At 31.8% G+C, this 19,792-nt stretch overlaps 1 protein-coding gene across 6 annotated transcripts in view; it reads right to left on the bottom strand.

Moving 5' to 3' along the window:
- LOC148236572 (uncharacterized) overlaps positions 1–19,792 on the bottom strand; it is a 392,594-nt gene that overhangs the window by 37,872 nt on the left and 334,930 nt on the right. For all 6 annotated transcript variants that reach the window (XM_088182114.1, XM_088182118.1, XM_088182115.1 and 3 more), the window contains one exon: positions 5,841–5,989. In XM_088182114.1, coding sequence (XP_088038240.1) covers positions 5,841–5,989 — 149 coding nt within the window. The remainder of the gene's footprint in view (positions 1–5,840; positions 5,990–19,792) is intronic.

Raw genomic sequence — 19,792 nt, 5'->3', positions numbered from 1 at the left:
ATTACGGATTTGAACATATAAAAAGCCTGCATCCACAATCGCAAATGTCCATATGAAGCAAAACGTATGACGATAAGCGAGATAATTGCCGTCGTAGATTAGATGAACTTTCAAAAGCCATTAGAAGATAAGAAGAACATACCGATATGAGTCTGGATTGTTTATACCGCCTCAGATAAGCCGCGTCTTAGCCAAGCCCTGTGGCGTTGACAATAAAGAAATAAATTTTCCCTCTACGATAACATCAACTATTACGAAAGTGGATGTCTCTTATCTGACATGGGGCTTTTCCGATGCGAATCGAAATACGTTAATATTAATTTTCATCGAATTCTATTTTATATAATCAGATTATTACAGAAACATAAAATGGAACATTTCACGTGCAACCTAATAAGAGAGACATGTGGGTGTACAATAAAACGTATAGAAAACACGACAAGTAGAGAGCATTCGCCGGTTCATTAATGAAATAGTCCCCGTTCTTAGAGCTTTGGGAAATCGAAGAAGAAAGTCAGGAGCTTTTACACGAGCGTGAATTTCCCCCGCAGGGCCCCGAGGGCGAAAACTAAAAACACAACTACCTGACTAACTAACCGTACACCTCTCTCTATACACACATAAATATATAAACACGCGCGGAGCAGACAAAAAGTCCTCTCGGAGGGAAAAGGGACCTCTTCGGGGATTTCGTTACGGGCCTCGGAAGTGATTTGCGAAAAGGATAAACGGACCCTGTACGCATCGCCGAACATGTACCTCAAAATTACCGCTGTAGCACATTAACAAAATCGGCGTATCATCCGAGTTTATAATACAGGAAAGAGAATAAATAAATTTGCATTTTTAACGCCAACAGTCGTGTCGGATGAAAATAAATAAAATATATCATATTTTATATTGTATTACGTCCCATGTGGTCGTGAGGGATAGCTGTATGTCTTGAGGGTTTCGCGAGAGACCCAAAAGGAAACTAAAAGTTAATAATAGAAAGAAGAGGATAAGGACGAGCGCTGACAAAGTAGCTCAGGTGTTGTGCGATAAAAGACAATGTTCAGCTATTAATTTAAAGAAAGAAACACTTGTGCATTGAACCTTCGATTTAATATAGAATTTGTGATATTTTATTTTATTTTAATACTTTTATTAAATAAATAATACATTTGTAAAATAAACAGAAAGAAAATCAGTTTTTCTTGAGCAACGTATACATGAAATGATGTAAAAGAGAAAACGAGAGTCAATCTTCTCGTAGTGTTTTTTTTTATAAATATTATTTATGTAGTGGTATTAAATAATAAATGTGCTATGTCATAACACAAAAAAATATAATTTAAGTTTGACTATAAAATGGGGTGAAACTACTCAAATCGGAACTTTTACATACATACATACAAAAAAAGAAACACTCGGCTTTAGTGTGATTTTTATTCGGCTTAGGAGGAAGTGCGCCGAAACATAAAAGTGCCCTTTCAATTTGTTGAAAAATTGGTGAAAAAAAGAAAGAGACTCGAAGGGAAATATACTACGGTAGAAGAAGAAGAAGAATAAAAAATAACACACAGTCTTTGGGTGGCGTATTAAAGTTCAAGCGAGCGGAAGTCAACTTATGGAGTTCGGGGATGTATCGAGTGGCTGTAGCCATTGTACGGGGAGTGGTGAGCCAAATTGTGGCAGTGTCGTCAGCATATTTTGCAGCACAATGGGTGGATAAAAAGAAAGAAGCAAAGAAGGGGACGCCCGCATCGTTCGGGACACGCTCCGTGACGTCAGCCAGGATCTTTAAAGCGAAAGGCGCAAATTATAGAGCAAACACCGAAAGCGCAGCCAAAAATTACAAGCAGAGATCAGAAGCTTTTCTTGTAAAGCTCTCTCATTTTATCTTTCTCTCGTAAGCGCGGCAGCGGCTATTGTTGATTCGAGCAATCAGCCTTTGTAAATTTGTTATCGCCTAATTACACGATTTTCTACAGTTTGCTTCGTTACTGAACCTTTTTTGAAATACAGTGTCCACATTGTTGATTTTTTAATAAATATTATGATAATTCTATGCATGAGTCTAACTACATTTTTGATTGAAAATAATATCTTTAATACTTTTAATATGTTTAATGAAAACAAATCAGTATAGAATATCGTCAATGGACTGGCAGTAAAAACTAAAAAATTGTAATTATTTAATTTATGCACTATTTTTAGTTGTCGAGATATTAAAATGTACTTTTTTTAAACAGTTTTCATGGATAGTATACTGATTTTATGACTGACTTTAAAAGCACATATAGATAGACAGCGAATAGATATTCTTATAAAACTGATTAGCATATTTTATGGCATGTTTAATTAATGGTGACTTTCTCTTGCATGATATTTTTTCTTTTATTTTTTAAATGATGTACATAACCATAAATAAATTTAGCCGGCTAACTAATCCTTGGCAAATACTTAATATTAAAACCATTTCTAAGTCATAAATCCTTACAATACACCAAGAAAGTCGAAACATATTGTAAAATAACCATAACTCATAGAGTCGGTCATGAAACGCATATTATTAAATAATGTTTTTGGTGTATTAATCGGAAATTTCTGTCTCTTTTTATACTACCTGCTCCGAATGAAGCTGTGAATATAGCGGATTAAAAGCTACTTGTCTTAAAAATTGCATTCATTGAATTAATAGCATTCATGTTCAAATTAATTTAATTTTTAATAAAAAATATTTTTAAAGTATCCTCAAGAACTTTTCAAATTTCTCGAGAATTAAGAAATCATAATTTTGGATTTTTTTTCAAAAAATTCTAGAAAAAAAACAAGAGCTAAAATTTTAGTGGAGGATAAGCAACATCTGAGTAGAAGATAAGCAACAACTCAATGTCCAGCTTTTTTTTTATTATATGAAGTGTCATTAAGCAATCATTTGCCACACATTTTTGGTATTTTTTAATCTAGTCTGCATTTTAAAATGTTTGATTGTCGCCTGGTTATGAATTAAGCTGTATAAACAGATATTGTTTTGCCTAATTTACAGCATACTATAATATTCAATAGTTGTATCTATGACTGACATAAGTTGAGGGAAATCATCACCTATTAAATATCCGCCGACTATCATATATTTATAAACTGGGTTTATATGTGCTAATTTATATGCATATCTAATTTAATATGAATTTGAAACTCGTATGTAATAATATTTTACCTGCACAATATTTTCCCACAAATATATAAATTCGATTTTAATCTACGCAAAAGGTAATATTTTGAATGAAATTAAGCCATTTCCTGTATATCACCCTCACAATAAAACATTAAATCACCGCCAAGCTACGAGACAAGGGTTCGGGCAATAAATGACAAACAATGCGGCGAGCATAATTTCCGACCGCAAAACGGGACGATTTCGCACTAGTACACACACGCGTGCAAGTGGCTCATCCCGATTCAGCTATAAATAATAGATTCGGCATTAAAATTTCCACCTAGGTACCTACTAGGTACTTGTTGTCGGTTTTGGGGGACGAGAGAGGAATTCCACGAGCACTTTGCGGTCACATATTCGAAGAATAGAGCGCAAATAATGCTCCGAGAGCTTTAAGCTCTTCCTTGCGGCGCCCGGTACGAGTACACAAGAGGAACGGTTGCGGTTTGAGGGAATATTATTACACGGAGGCTGGCGGGACTGTTTTAATGTTATCAAAGGTATGGCCGAAGGAAGCGGGTGTCTTTCGAGAGGGTAAGGAGATCAAGAGAAGACGAGAACCGCTTACCGAACGTCTCGACGACAGACAATGGGACGTCTAACTTCATAACGTAGATAAAAGGTCTTAAATTTTGCGACAAAGTTTGGTATGTAGCAATTGCAACGGGTTATATTAATATGTATTATGTGCCAGATATTTTTTTGTGTATGTTGTGTTATGTTTGCGAGGAAGCGACAAACGGTTTTATTACTTTCGGATGTACGGTGCGGCTAAAATTAGAAGCTTTTGAGGATGACGGATGGACAAACAGAGATAAATTTGAAAGCGCGTGTTTGTGCGCTTTTTACGGCAATACATAATGAACGCCAAAAGCTCACAAAGCTCAAAAACTCGAAGCTGTTGTTTTTAATGTTTGTTTTTATGGCCTCTCTCTTTTTTATATCTTTGTGCAACGAATTCGTGAGCGAATAATAAATAATTTTGTAAAAATATTTAAATTAAAGATTTTTTAGGTGGACAAATACAATATATGCTAATGATCAGAATGCTATTAATTTCACATTAAACATACGCTTATTTAATTACTATGTCTATAAGATTTTATCTAGCCCTCATTAAACTTTACTATAAGCTTCTATAAAATAATAAACCAAGAAAATTTTTTTTGTGATTTTTATGAATTAAGCCATGTCGGGGTCAAATAATTTACAATTATGATTAACTAATTGATTCAATGTTGCTTTATTATTAATTGATAATAATGTACAATTAAAAAACAGTTTAGTGTTTTTACATTGCCTATAATGAATTATGTTTGCAAAGCAAAGTATTATGCCAGCAATTATGGTTTAAGTCATTATAACTTATCAATAAGCAAACTTATTAATTCAGAGAGGTATGGCGGTTTATATTTTGCTTTTTAAGATAATTAAGTAATATATATTTTTGATTATAAAAATAACTTGCATTATAAATATGTACAATGTGGACTACTTTGAAATCCTCTACAATGGTAATTATTTAATAAATACCACTTAAACTAGATATTATATATAATAAACAATTTCATATAATGCCTTTAAAAACAATTATACTAAGAATAAACTTTATCAAACTTAACGCAAAGATTGTTTCTTTGAACATAAATATTATAGTTATTCTTGTTTTAAAAGTAATAATTAATATAAACACTTCATCTTAAGCTCGGTTTTTAATAAAATATATATTTTGAATGTAAAATACATTAATGACTAATTTTATAAATCAACATAAAAATACTTGAATTTTTTGTTAGGAATTAATTATAATTATTCATAAAAATATTTTTAAGAATTTATTTAACGCTTTATTAATTTAAATGTATTATGATAAGAAGCTTAAAAAAGTCTAGACATATAATTTATTTAGAAAAGCCTAATCTATTACTTTCATCTTTATGTAAATAAAATTACACTCACTGTTACATAAACCTCTAATATTAATATTATCTATATTTAAGAGCTTTAAAATTCCAATAAACGATATTTATTAATAACTGCTTAATCAATTATTTTACCTCTTATCTCAATAATTCACAACTATCAGACAGACAGACGCTTGACGGATTTTATGCCTAGTTAAAATTACAGCCGTTACTCTTACAGAAACAGCTCGAAAAGCGAGGTTTTATTGGTAGACGACGAATTAATGGGAAAATTACTCAAGCGCCCCGGCTCTTACAGCCTGCATACAGAACTCTCTCCCCGCCTTGGGAAAGTCCCGTGAGATAGTGTCGTTAAGATTGCAATAAAGCTCTTCTTATGCACACACACACATACACTTATCCAAGAATAACTGAATATCTACGTGTAAACACGCGAGACGGATAAATTTAACGCGTGTCTGCCTTTATTGCTTTCGTCCAGAATTAAACGCGAATCATTAGCGCATACCTAGCGAATTCGACCAGCGGATACGGTAAATCTCAATTCAATTTGGATTCTAAAAGTGAGAACATCTTTAAAACGTCTACGTTAAAAAATAGTTAAATAATATTTTAGTGATCGTGAAAGTGTGGTTTAAAAATTAAAACACATAAAACCATGCTTGGTACATAAATGTTATATATAGAGACGGTTGATTTTTTTTCAAACTCACCCTTTGCGGTGGCATCCCTTGAGTCCTGGCTTGCCTTGCTTGCTTAGGCGAGCAACCTCCGTGCTTTTCTTTGCGATGGGACGTCTTCAAACCGCGCAAAAGTCTCGAAAACGTAGTCGCCTTCTTTTTGGTTGTGTTCAAACAGTTTTCTGAAACAATGATTAACAGGATATTTTAATTGATTAGAACAGAAAAATAATATTGTAATAAAAAATAATCAATTCAATTAAAAAAAGGTAGATTAAAGCTCAAAACCAAACGAAAGTAAGAAAGCTCAGGGCATGGCAAACATGGTTATAAAAAGAGTAGAAATTCATTGCGGCTTACTATATATTCAAAGTATACTTTAGAATAAATAGATTGCCACTTTACCGACTATCGATGAAAGCTTTTAAGTCGACCCAATTACTTTATTATCACATCATATTACAGGTTCACCCATGTGATTGAATAAATTTTAGATGACTTGTGATAATCTATCGTTATTATATTATTTATGATGCATAAGCTTTGTATATATCTCTATGCATGTTTAAAGCACTGCCGTATTTAAAAATTGGAATTAATATAATAGGAAAAGCGGAAAGTAATGATAATTTTTAAAGGGACGATTAACACGTAAGATTTGATCTTATTTTGTAGCTCTGTTAGTCTACTTTTGTTATTACTCAGAAGGTTTTTTTTACCCTATAGAAAAAAATGTCAAGGCCAGAAATCGAGGAGACCCATTTGCGTTATTATATGCTATTTTTGTTTGATCAAGGAAAGAAAGCAAAAGAAGCCACTCAGATCATCTGTGAAATTTATGGAGACGTATTGCATCTTCAAAAATGTCACAGGTGGTTTAGAAAATTTAAAAGTGGTGATAGGGGTTGAAAAATGCCCCCAAATCGGGAAGACCTACAAAATTAGACGATGACGTGTTAAAATCAGCAGTGGAAGCGGACCGAAAAACCAACAAAGAAATGTCAGACGAGCTTGGCTGCCCTTGGACGACCGTTAAAGACCATCTCAAGCGCATTGGAAAAAAACACACGCAAGGAATTTGGGTACCGCACGAACTTTCGCAAACGGCCATTGAGCAGCGAATTACCACCTGTTCGTCGCTATTGTCTAGGCACGAAACGGTATCATTTCTGAGAAGGATAAACCCTAATTGACCTTAAAAAAGGTCTTTCTTTGTGTTTGGTGGGACATGATTGGCGTCATCCATTATGAGTTATTAAAACCTGGTCAAACAATTACTGCAGAGGTATACTGTGGTCAATTAGTCAGAATTAAAGCGAAGCTGTTGAAAAAACGTTCAGTTTTGGTCAACAATCAAAGGCGAATTTTGCAGCACGACAATGCCAGACCACTCGCGGCACGGATCACGCAGGAAAAAATCAGGGAGCTTGATTTTGAAGTTTTACAGCATCCCCCATATTCCCCCGACATCGCACCCTCTGACTACATCTTTTCAGATCTTTAGAGCATTCCCTTAAAAATAAAATTTTTAATTCATTTGACAGTATCGAAAATCACATAGAATCATTCTTTAACGAAAAACCTGCAGAGTTCCATAAGAAAGGGATTGAAAAGCTGCCTGATCGTTGGAGAAAAGTAATAGAAAACAATGGAAATTATTTTACTGATTAAAATTGTATATATATTTTTTTTAATAAATTTGTGTGAAAAAAAATTATCATTACTTTCCGCTTTTCCATATAATAATTTATATCGTTATTGTAATTAGTAAGCATCGACTAAAAGAACGAGGAGTTAACAAAAGTCGATCTCAGTCGTCATGTGTTCTAGTTAGTTATAAAGCCCATATTAAAAAAATAATAAAAACTTGTTCTAATATTCTTAAATATTAAACCAGTGAAAAATAAAATTTCATTAGTTGCGACCTCGTGTCGAAATCGTAAGTGCAGAAAGTTTTTTTTCGTATCGAAGCTAATAACGAAGAAAGCTTAGAAGAGAAAAGCTGACGCCGTGTGTCAAAATCGAGCCATACACGTTCGTAAATTTGATACTTTATACTTTGGAGAAAATTGAGCTTCGAATTTATTATTCAATTTTTATCGCGGCGTTTATGGCGTATGTATTTTCATACATCTATGAAGATAGATGCGAAAAATCAGAGAGATGTAATAAACTGTTTTATATAAAATTATATAAATGAAAATATATTAATCAAGTTTTTAGATACCTAGAATAAAACGCTATGGTAATATTAGTGAGCGTATTTTAAGCATTAATTCTTCATCAATCTTGTGTTGCTTTATTATTAAATATTCATGAGCTTTATTGAGCTTTTTAGTGTGAAACGTCGGCGGCCGTACTAACGCAACTAACGAACTGAATATTTAACAATTGTTTGTAGAGTGTTCAAAATATTGTATATTTAATTTGCCTAATGAAAGTTTAATTAAAATTCAGAACTGGAGTATTACTATGTATTTTACGTTTACTGGTGCGTGATCCCGTGAGCTTTCGGACTTTTTCCGAACACTTGCGACTGAATAATGCATCGAGAGCGGCGATACTGCAAGCTTTTTATGCTCTAGGTCGAATCTGGCGCCTCGTAAGAACAAGCACATGGTAGATAAATATTACATGGCAACGGGAGGAAGAAAAAGGTTTGGGAAAATCTAAGGGAAAAGCGTCTTGGGTGTTTGTAATATTTAATAAATAAAATAGTGTATTTATTAGTTTAATGGTATTTAAATAAAAATTATTCGAATGTCATAAACAATTTATTGTTAAATAATACTATATATAATATTATATTTTTAAAACGAAAATATGAGATTAAGAGATAATGCCAATTTAAGATAGATATTTAATTTAATTCTTAAATTATAAAAATAGAAATGGATTACTACTGCACAAACTTGCTCTCAATGATGTAAACCTATTATGTTGCTGAAGAATTTAGATCAACTAAAACTGTAAAACTCAAAATTTCATTGAGTTTTAGCGATTTGCCACGAACGAGGAATTTACATGTGGAAGAACAAGTTTATATCATTATATCACAAGCAAAGTATCCAAAATATTCATGTATGTATGTATTATATATGTACATATGTATGTGCTGACAGTTAACACTGGAGACAAAACGCGGAAAAGCTAATTATGAAGTGTATTTGTGTAAAATAGTATATAATTTGAATCGCTTAGTTAATAAAGTTTCAGGTTAGTTAATTGTTTAACATAATGAACTACTGTGTTTATCAATTTATAATATATGTATTATATTTTAGCATTTATGTGATTTAATTGAATCATTAGATATTTTTGTGATTGACATTTATGGTTTAAAGTGCTGGGGCTAGATAAATATATGCATTAAAGAAAAGAGACCAATATGGTTGTAAAATAATAAATAGCTATTTAATATTACTCTTTGTTTCTCTGAAAACTGATGAATTATGTTAAGAATGAATCAGGATCATAATCTGAGGATGGTTTAAAAATGAGCTTTAAAATCTTACAATAGAGAAGCTGCATTGCATTTTATTAATATGATTTTGGAGTTGTTTATAATTGCTACAAGGTAACCGCTCTTGTTTCGATTCTCACAGTACGAAAATGTTTGTTTTATCGTCTCCGTGAAATATAAATATGCCCACACAACCGTATCTCCGGCTGACATACATTCTTTGTTTGCCCACCCCTAATGCTCGTTTGCACCTGCTCTCTACCCCCTGAGCTTTATTTATTTTCAAAAAGCTCTATCCTCTGGCACACGTGAATTATACGTGAAACGTTCAATGTTACATTTCCCAGCGTTGAATGTGCAGGGAAATTATATGTGAATGTTTTATTGTATTTAAATACCGTTCTGGGTTACAATTGTAACTAAATGTTTACAAAATATTATGAAAAATATTTGTAAAGCAAAGATACTACTTCCATAAATATCAATATTTTATATTGGGATTAGCTTATACCTTTAAAACATTATTATCACAATTTTTAACATAATTACGGTATTGCACATTTATAATAGAATTATTAAAAATATTTTTTTCAATAGAAATAAGCTGGCAATGAATTTCCGCAGCAGATTCTCCATTCACACAGAAGAATCACTGAATGAACCCCGCACTTGGCAGGATTTGATTGAAATTCGTTTCAATTTTACTTGCCTTGTATATTTACTCTATAAATATACCACAAAAATGCCATTTGAATCAGTATAATCACAAAAAAAAATATCTGCATCTTTAGCCCTTAAATCTCACACTTTACAGCTCTTTTATTTTTATTTTTTTTAAGAATAAATTAACATATTACTTATTTAAAGCATATTAAAGTAATACTTTAGGGTACAATAAACAGCAATTATTTTTAGTTTATAAAAATCATACAATTTTAAAATAAAAATAAATGGAAAGCATTTCTTTTTGTAGCCATATTCGTGCATCACCCGTTATATCCCTACGAAAAGTACAAAAACACGAATTATTTGCATAACAGGCATAACGCAAAAATACATACAAATAATATTTTATTGCATTACATGGGGAGGAGACGTAAAGCCGGTCGTAAGCGATGCTGTTATTTGTACCGGGGACTTTCTTCTATTACCCATTGAACCTTTTGGGAGGATATACGCATATGCATGGATAGGATATGTACATTGAAAAATACAAAAAAAAATACACAAGTGGGTGGGGGGTGGTTTCAAGTATCGCCGAGGTGTGATGTTTTTATGGTCTCTTTTTATGATGGCCATAAGTCCCATTACATACATGTTTATTACGCTTTTTCGTCGGATGAGCCGCGGAACCCTCGAGCCCTTGCGGCTGTAAAAAGGCGTCCCGGCGCAGATAAGGAAAAATATGCCGCGTTTAATTTCCATTATGCGAGGGGGGTAGTTTTTCAGGGGGTAGGATGCGTAAACATACTTTCACGACTCAATATCGGGAGATGAAAATAAAAGATGATCGTACGGGCAACCGAAGCTGGATTAGGGCCGCCGCCATCGATCTGCGATAAAAAGGACGACCAAGTCGCGTTATTAAACTTGCGGTCGTAAAAAGAGAAGAGAAAAAATATACGTGGAAGAAATTTATTGTATGTGTATAAAGCACGAGATAAAGGCGATGAATGCGGTAAAAGTGGATTATAATATTTTATCATAATGCATAATATATTTTATGTGTGGTATATAAATATAGAACGAGAGGCGTTATTTTTTGACCAAGGTCGTGTATGAAAAAAATGTATTTATCTACTTTTGTTGATATATGATATTAGGTTATAAAAAGAAAATGTAAAATATACTATATATTGCTGTGTGAAAGTTTAATTTTCTTTGATCTAAAATGTATTTTAAAATTGGAAAAAAATCACCTATTTGAAGATAAAATATTCGAAACAATATCATATTATAATATGACAAATATAACAAAAAATCCTGTAGTGAACGCGATAATTGATATTGTGATAATAATAATTAAATACAAATTTCAACAAAGAAAAAAATCCTGCTTTATATTGTAAATCTATCTATTCAAACGCCTTTTTTTAGTATATACAAGCGGCCCTCGACTTTCGAACGTTCGACTTTCGCACAATTCGCTATTTCGCACATTTAAAAAAAACATTTTCTTTAATTTAATTTTTTTTTTAAAAAACGTTTTGATAGCGGTGAATTTTTTGCTTCAATCGGACGTTCAAATGATACAAACAGGTCTACGATACGTTCAATTTTTCAAATTAAAAATATAATTAAAGAATACGTTCAAAATTGTGGAAAAAAATATATATTTCCACAATCTTTAATGATATGTTTAAAAAAAAAACATAGATGAAATAAAAAATTTTTGTCATCGTAGATCGATGACCAACATCAAAAAAATGTCCCTCTGAGTATTTCAATTATTCAAGCAAAAGCTCTTAGTTTGCACAAACATTGGAAGGATAGATTAAAAAAATATTTTAACACGGTTTTTCAAGCAAGTAACGTTGGTTTTACAATTTTAAAATAAGGTACCTATTCTTTTCATAATATTAAATTTACTGGAGAATCGGCTGATGCGGATAAAGATGCTGCAAAAGAATTTATTTCCTAATTATCCAAAATTATTGAAGATGTAGAATATTCCTCTAGCCAAATATTTAATGAAGATGAGACAGGTTTATTTTGGAAAGCTCTTTAACAATGAAATATATTAATGAAGCCTTCACACACATTGACGAATTTTTAAATATTACGGAAGATTGTGATCTCAATGAAGAACGCATATCTGAAGTGCGTGGTGCGATCAATAAAAACATAGCATGTTATAAAATACTATATGAAGAAAAGAAAAAGAATAGTGGAAAACAGTTAAATCTTGATAACTTTTCAAAGGAAACACCCGCAAACCCCACTTAAACGTGTCTCTTAAACGCATCTTAAACATTTTATATTTACTTGATCAATAAATATTTTAAAATACACACAATTTCAATTTTTTTTACTTCCCTCGACTTTCGTACATTCAACATTCGCACACATTTTCAGGAACCAATTATGTGCGAAAGTCGAGGGCCGCCTGTACTCGACATAGTGAAATTTATAAATAGTCATAATTACAAATATTGATAAAATAAATTTATTACTAAATATTTCCAATGCTTTACAATGAATTAAGTAGCGCATTTTCAAGTAGCCGTAAAACATTAAGAAAATTTTTTTTTAATACATATAAGATATTTTCTATGAGCTGCAGTAGCTCATTATTATTATTTTAATACATAATATGTACGACCTAGTTCGATTTTAATTAATTATTTCAGAAACAATATTAATTTTAAAACAACAAGGTCCATATGCGAATAGAACCCAAATCTTTCAGATAATCAGGAAATTATACAAATAGACTATTGTGTAGACAGGGAATTATACAACTACCTAATAGTGGCTTTAATATACAATATACCAACTTTGATATATAATTGCCTAAATATAAAAATAAACTTATCTCAGAAAAATCAATACGCATTAAAATATGCATAAGGTAATAACTTATTAGTTAATTGAATAATTAATTTGTGCCAAATGGCAACGCATGTTTATTAAAATAATGTATGTAAAAACATATGTATGTGGGTAGTGGGTACATATTTTTCTTATTAATTTACAATTTTTATAAAATTATGTTTGTTATAAAATACAAGTTGGTAGGTTAACTATTATTTATAAATAAATAAAGTCCTAATAATACTAATGAAAATATTTATTTATAAGACTATCACTATACAGGTTTTGTTACTGTCTGTATTAAAACTTTACATTTTAAAAAAATATCTGGTTTATCTGCCGCACTCTGTTACCACATTTCAATAGTCTCCATTGACTGCAATAATTGACAATAGACGAGGAAAGTAGGCCGTGCGTAAGGATATTGAAAAGGCAAAATTCCAAAGTCACGAAATCGCAATTAAAGCACACAAATGAGCGTCTTTTATCAGAGCCAAATAGGTCGAGCACGCGAAGAGTTACCACGATAATGACCCTATCAAAAACTTATTTGACCCTCATTGTCGTGCACCTGTAAGAATGTATTATATAACAATACGATCGATATTCAGAAAAAAGCTCGAGATTTATAACTTCGAATTCAATAACGACACATTTGCAATTTTAAGAAAGAAATACTAGACCCGGTAAAATGTGACGATACAGGATAAATATATTCTAGGAAAAACGCCCTCTGGAAATGTATTTCTTCTTCCCGCGTCTTCATCACGGCACAGAAGCTTTTTTTCGTCCCTAGGGATGCCGCCTCTGACGGGTTATATTACCGTCGTACACGCACGCAAACCATACAACTTGATAGTTTATTAAACATTCCCATGAAACTGTTTATATGGAATCTCACAATATTAAAAAGACAATGTTTATGATTATTAGAAAGCGTGTCAAACCATTTTGTTCACTCCATATAATGAAAAAAGTTATAGGTAATAATAATCTAGAAATTGTGTAGACCTTCGACGATTGCACAGTAAATAATAAATTAAATTATATTATTTAATAAAACATATTGATATATTTAAAATAAGATTTTAAATGTTTTTACATAAGATTGAAAATTTGACGATAAATAAAAGTTGTTTTTTTTAGGCAATCATTCTCGCAATTTTCCAAAAAGATGGAATATAATACGCAATTTACCAGTGAACATTCTGAATTGCCCCGAAGCTAAAAAAACTTTGGGCTTTTGGGGAGTGCGTGCAATAACGTAAGGGGTGAAGAAAAATGGTGATGAAATCGCATATCGATATATAAGGCATCTTCCTACGTACACGTATCTAATATAATATAATACACCAGTATATGAATGATTATATTATATAAAAAAATAGAAAAGGAGTTTCTAAAAATATATCTCGTAGGTTTATTTATTTATGTTTTTACGTTTTCACGTAAGTATATTTATTACGTTTTTTTTATTACAATATTCTGTAATTGTAAGTGTGAACATTATGATATTTTTAAATAATTCAATTAACAATTAATCATTTTCAATCAATTTTATATTTTATAATTACAACTTCTATTTAGTTTACAAAAATATTGTTGATAACATTAAATGTAATAAAGTCATAATTCCGAAAACAACAAAGATTTCAATCTCAGCTCAGTATTAAATCTACCAGCTGTTTTAAGCACGACATTTTTATATTAAACACTGTATTAGTATTGCTGTTGCATATTTTGCAATTCGTAATTTTGATCCCCTGATTTTTTATTAACAATGTTTTATTGTGGTTTAAATGAAATGTGGTTTAAATGGTTAATCATAAAACACACCTTATTCTGTTAATGAAAATTTAAGGTTTTCATTAGAAAACTTATATAATATGTAGTGACAATATGTATTATATTATAAATATATAAAATAAATATCATTGCATTTATGTACAGCTATGTACATAATTGCCAAAATTTTATGGGTAGCTTCATTTAAAATCTGTTCTGAACATAAATATCAGCCAAAAAAGTAAGGTAAGTTAACATTACAATATTTAAAACAATATAAATGAGGACTACGTCTCATATTATAACGACGTCATGACTTACAACAGTTTATCGCACTTGTCCAAAAATAAGTAAAGTATTTAAAACATGTCTTCTTGCTTCACAATACTTGTATTAAGTGAACCAATGTTGCTTTTTATTTTCAATTTTATTACATTGCTATAAAGCCTAGTGTTTATTTGTCTCATTTTTTAGAAGCACGTCCGTATAATATGGATTTTTTGGCTCTCAGGACTATTGCCACCCTTGGAGCCCCAGAGCAAAGGGGACTCGCATCATCGTTTGCGTGAAAAATCCACAGCCATCCATAACCCAGCGGGCAGGGGTGTAATAATATGGGACTAGGGGCCGACAAGATCACGGCACCAGATTAGAAGAACAAATCGGAAGCAATATTTCCAAGATCCGCCTGCAGATGGGATCTGGAGCCGTGTGCACTTCCGGTGGCCGAATCCAAGGTACACGGAGATGATTCTGCAGGCAGATAAAAAGGGGCGACCAGATACTATAACTGCAATTTTCTCAGTCGTTTATCGCTAAAGAAAACACTATCGTCTATAGACCGAAAATCGAGGGGACGACGTGGGAGGCATTTTCGATTTTATCTGAGATTTTATGACCGGTATGCTGTTTGTGTTTACGAGAAAAACGTATTGTTATATATAATAACCATTTTTAATATACATTTTATTTTAGCTGCTATAAAAAATCTTAAGATACCAAAAATCAATTAGAAATATGACTTGAAAACTGATATACTTAAATTATTTTTTAAAGATTATATAACACAACAAGAGGAATAATACAGAAAGTAAAGGTTAAAAAAATCATAAAATAAATATCTCGAAATGATATATTTTATATTACAAAAGACTATTTGAGAATCTTTGAATAAATTAGAATGAAACGTCAAGTTAATATTAAATACTTTAATAGCCGTATCTTAAAAAAATAGTTTTCAATTTAATAAAAAAAAACCTTATCGATACATAATTTAAGAAATAATTTTAATTAAATTTTGGTATATAATAAATAAAAATCGTACTGTACGTTATTTTTATAATATTAAATCAAACCCTGTGATTTTTGGTACAGTTAGATAGCTTGATTTTATTTTATAAATTTATAACGCTATTAATCTGTGATGATCGATCAAAATTATTTAATAATAATAATTTAATAAGATAAAAATTAAATTGAAATATAAATCCGTCTACTGCGCTTTTATATATTATTTAGCTACTAATGATTTATTAAAAACGTTTTCTAGTAAGAAATATTTTTAACTATTATTGCATAAAATATTTAAATACTTATATTTTATACAAAATATATGCAGAGCATAACCTTATTACGTACATTTTATGCAAAAAATCAACGCTGATAAAAGCTTTTAAAGTGCAAAGTTCATTTTAACGTTTTAGTATATAAAATATATTAAAAATAAAAGTACGCGTGCCATAATTCTTATATAGGAAAATGAATCAATTTATTTGCTACTTTAATATATACAAAAACTTTTAGCTAGAAATAAATAATATGATCAAAGTATAATAATAATATACATAAAGTATAATAATAAAAATACTTTTATCGTTTATTATAACCATTAAAACCTTTTATGATTGTACATTTGATGATAAATGACCGAAAGGGCGGGCTATAAATTACGTTTAATACTTTCAAAGAAGTAAAAGGTAGTGATTTTTTCAACAGCAAATTTTGAACGGAAAAGCTCATATATATAGCATACTTATATTTATATTGTAATAAGTACGCAATCGAATAATTAAACATACCTATAACTTGTTTAAGGTAATACAAAAGCGGCTAAGAATACCGCTGAAAGTCAATTAATACAATTGAAAACTTTGGTAGCAATTTCAGCGAATGGCACAACAGCGAAACAACACACACTCCATTCGCGAATACCAAAACCAAAATTAGCGGAATGATATATGCGAGTCTGCGAAGTTTTGTCTCGCAAACTTACCACTAGACCCAGGGGATGCTGTCGTGGACCTATGAAACGTTGATTTTATTGAACTCGGCTAATCCTCCGGGGAAACACTTTAGATCGAGCTGGAGTTTCCGGATAATTAAATCATCAATAAAGAGGTTTCGTTCTACCTTATCGTATTTTAAATTATTTTAGTATTATAAGAGAGCAAATTGTAGATGCAATTACATTTAGAACTTCGAAATGTTCGAAATCATGTCTATGTATATATATATTAGTATATGGCTTAGCTAAGATGATAAGTTTTTGTATACAAATTTAAATAGACGATTTTAAGTGCATATTTTATATTAAACATACATATGCTCAGATAGAAATTATTTAAATCGTCACAAGAAAAAATCTTTAGTGTAACACTGAAAAATTATATTTATAAAATAATTAGTAAATCTGTTTTATTTTAATAATATACTGATTATATCTGTCTATGGTAAATAATTGCACAATAGTTCAGTTTTAGTGATGCAGTGATATTTCCCCTATATTCCAGACAATATAAAATTAAAACAATTTTAAATTTCAGACCACCTGAAAAATAGTATAGTATACGTTTCTATGTGAGTACCGTGCCATATGCTTAGTCACTCTTTCTCGCTGGTTCGTCGTTTTTAATTTTTAAAAGCAACTTCATATACGCGAAAGCTCATGCGATACACTAAGCTCATAATTGCTCTAGAGTGGCGTCTGAAGAATATTTTCGCCCCGGCTAGACGTCCAAAAAAATATCCTCTATGCAACAATGGCGCTCGTTAGTCCAAAGGATCCTTTAACATTATATTCAAAAACTGACGTATGGTAGATGGGCAGATTTCGCGTACGACCTTTGACCCGTCGCGAAATAGATTTCACGTCGCGTCACGTCCGCGCGACAATTTATCACATTTATCCGCGAAAAGCTGATTTCTCGAAATTATTGCCGGGAAAATGACACGACAACCGTATGACGTGATCGGAATGATGAAAATATTGAATCGGCACAGCAATAATATTACAATACATATAATATAAGAGCAGGTGAAAAAAAATCGCAGGTGTAGAGCGCGCGAACGTGTTCTGTCAAAATGAGAAGGAGCGACATGACCCAATATGTTACATGAAATGTATAAACGTAGATGTTATATACAGGTGCATTATGTGATATTGTTTATAGATCTATAAATTATAACAGTATTATTTACGTGACTATGATGCAGCAATTATAATAAATTTCATACATTATAATATCTAATAATGAGTGATCATTATTAGTAAAGTTTTATATTTAGCACTACTAGTTTTTATTGTGTTTTAAATACACTTCAGGATTATAGTGTTTCTTTTAAAATTTCAACCGCCAATTGTTGTGTGAAAGCAAATTGCTACGCTTTCAAGCTACGTGCTCGTTTAAGAATAAACGAGTAGGCATCTATATATGTATTATATAATACATACATTTATCCATATTTCAAGTGGTATACTTGCTTAGAGGTGGCACTAAAAATGACCGTGTTTATTCACGTCTTCAGACGTACGAAATCCCAAACATAAATCCGAGCAAGCACTACGTTGCAGTCTTGGGCTTAACGTAGTTATTTGCATTTCAGCTAAAAACCACTAGCAAAAAATCCAGAAACCGGCTAAAACGTTAAACGTAATGAAGACATAAACAAATGGAGCGAAAGCTCCGGAGCAAAATGGTTTTTCGCGGTGATAAGACGTAAAAGCTCCGACCGGACGTGTTTTGGTCAGAAAACTTAACTGCAGTCGGGGATTAGACCGGTCAGCTTAATCCGTATTTACCGGTTGTGTTAATAATTTTAAAAGGAATAGACAATTGCAACCGCGCTTAGAAACGCTCCAGCGTGCAAAGCCAAAGCGGATTAAAAATCATATTAAAAAAAATGGAATGGTCTCATGTGCGAGTTTATTGTGGTTGAGTACGTTGGAAAGTGTGTGTAGTACGTGTGAAAATGCGCAAGAATTCGCTTGAACGTTTAGCGGCGAAACCGCATGCGAAAGCATTGGTTTTTCTTAAAAAATATTTTTATTTGAAAGCTTGTGAACGCCTTTGTGTAATAAAGAAAATATGCAGTCGTTATAAAGCTATGCGTTGAAGCGCATTATTTGTTAAATAAAATAAATAAAGATGAAACAATTATGTAATTATTATTTCTAAGAATCTGTTCGCATAGGAAATTGTTCTATATGTTTATATATATAATATATATATTACAATACCAAAAGCATGAAAAAAAAGCATGAGTTGGCTTCGACGTACTTAACCCAGGGGTCGGCAAAGTGCGGCTCCGGAGCCGCATGCGGCTCTTTGGCTCCTTGAGTGCGGCTCTGGCACAAATATCCACGGGCCCGGGCGCTAATTTTGGTTGAGTGTCCTTTCCATGCAACGTTGAATGTGTGCGTGAGCGTTGACGTAGTACCTGTTTCGTTCGGTAGGGGCGCAGCGCAGCGTAGTAGTATGACAGTTATCAATCTGCGTATTTGGCGGTTACAGACGGGACCAAAAGTATGACCGGCGTCAGAAAAGGGTTTGTTGCCATTTTGAAAGAATAAATGAATCACGAGATATTGGTTTATCATTGCATTATTCACCAAGAAGCGCTTTGTGCGCAGACATTACCGGAAGAAATTAGTAAAGTTATGGAATTAGTGATCACGATCATCAACTCCATTGTAGCTAAAGTTCTTAATCATCGTTAATTCAAAGAATTTTTAGTTGAAATGGAGAGTGAGTACGCTGATCTTCTGCTTCATAACAAGGTTCAATGGTTATCAAGAGGAAACGTTTTAAAACATTTCGCGTCCCTATTGCCAGAAATTGAAGCATTTCTCCTTGAGAAGGGTGATCACTATCCAGAACTTACAGACAATCTTCATTTCATGGTAGACGTTACGTCTCATCTAAAT

This window comes from Plectrocnemia conspersa, unplaced genomic scaffold, assembly GCF_051122295.1.
Source record: "Plectrocnemia conspersa isolate PC_06_02 unplaced genomic scaffold, ASM5112229v1 ptg000003l, whole genome shotgun sequence".
In the NCBI taxonomy this organism is placed as follows: domain Eukaryota; kingdom Metazoa; phylum Arthropoda; class Insecta; order Trichoptera; family Polycentropodidae; genus Plectrocnemia; species Plectrocnemia conspersa.
This window is presented reverse-complemented; position numbering and strand designations above follow the sequence as displayed.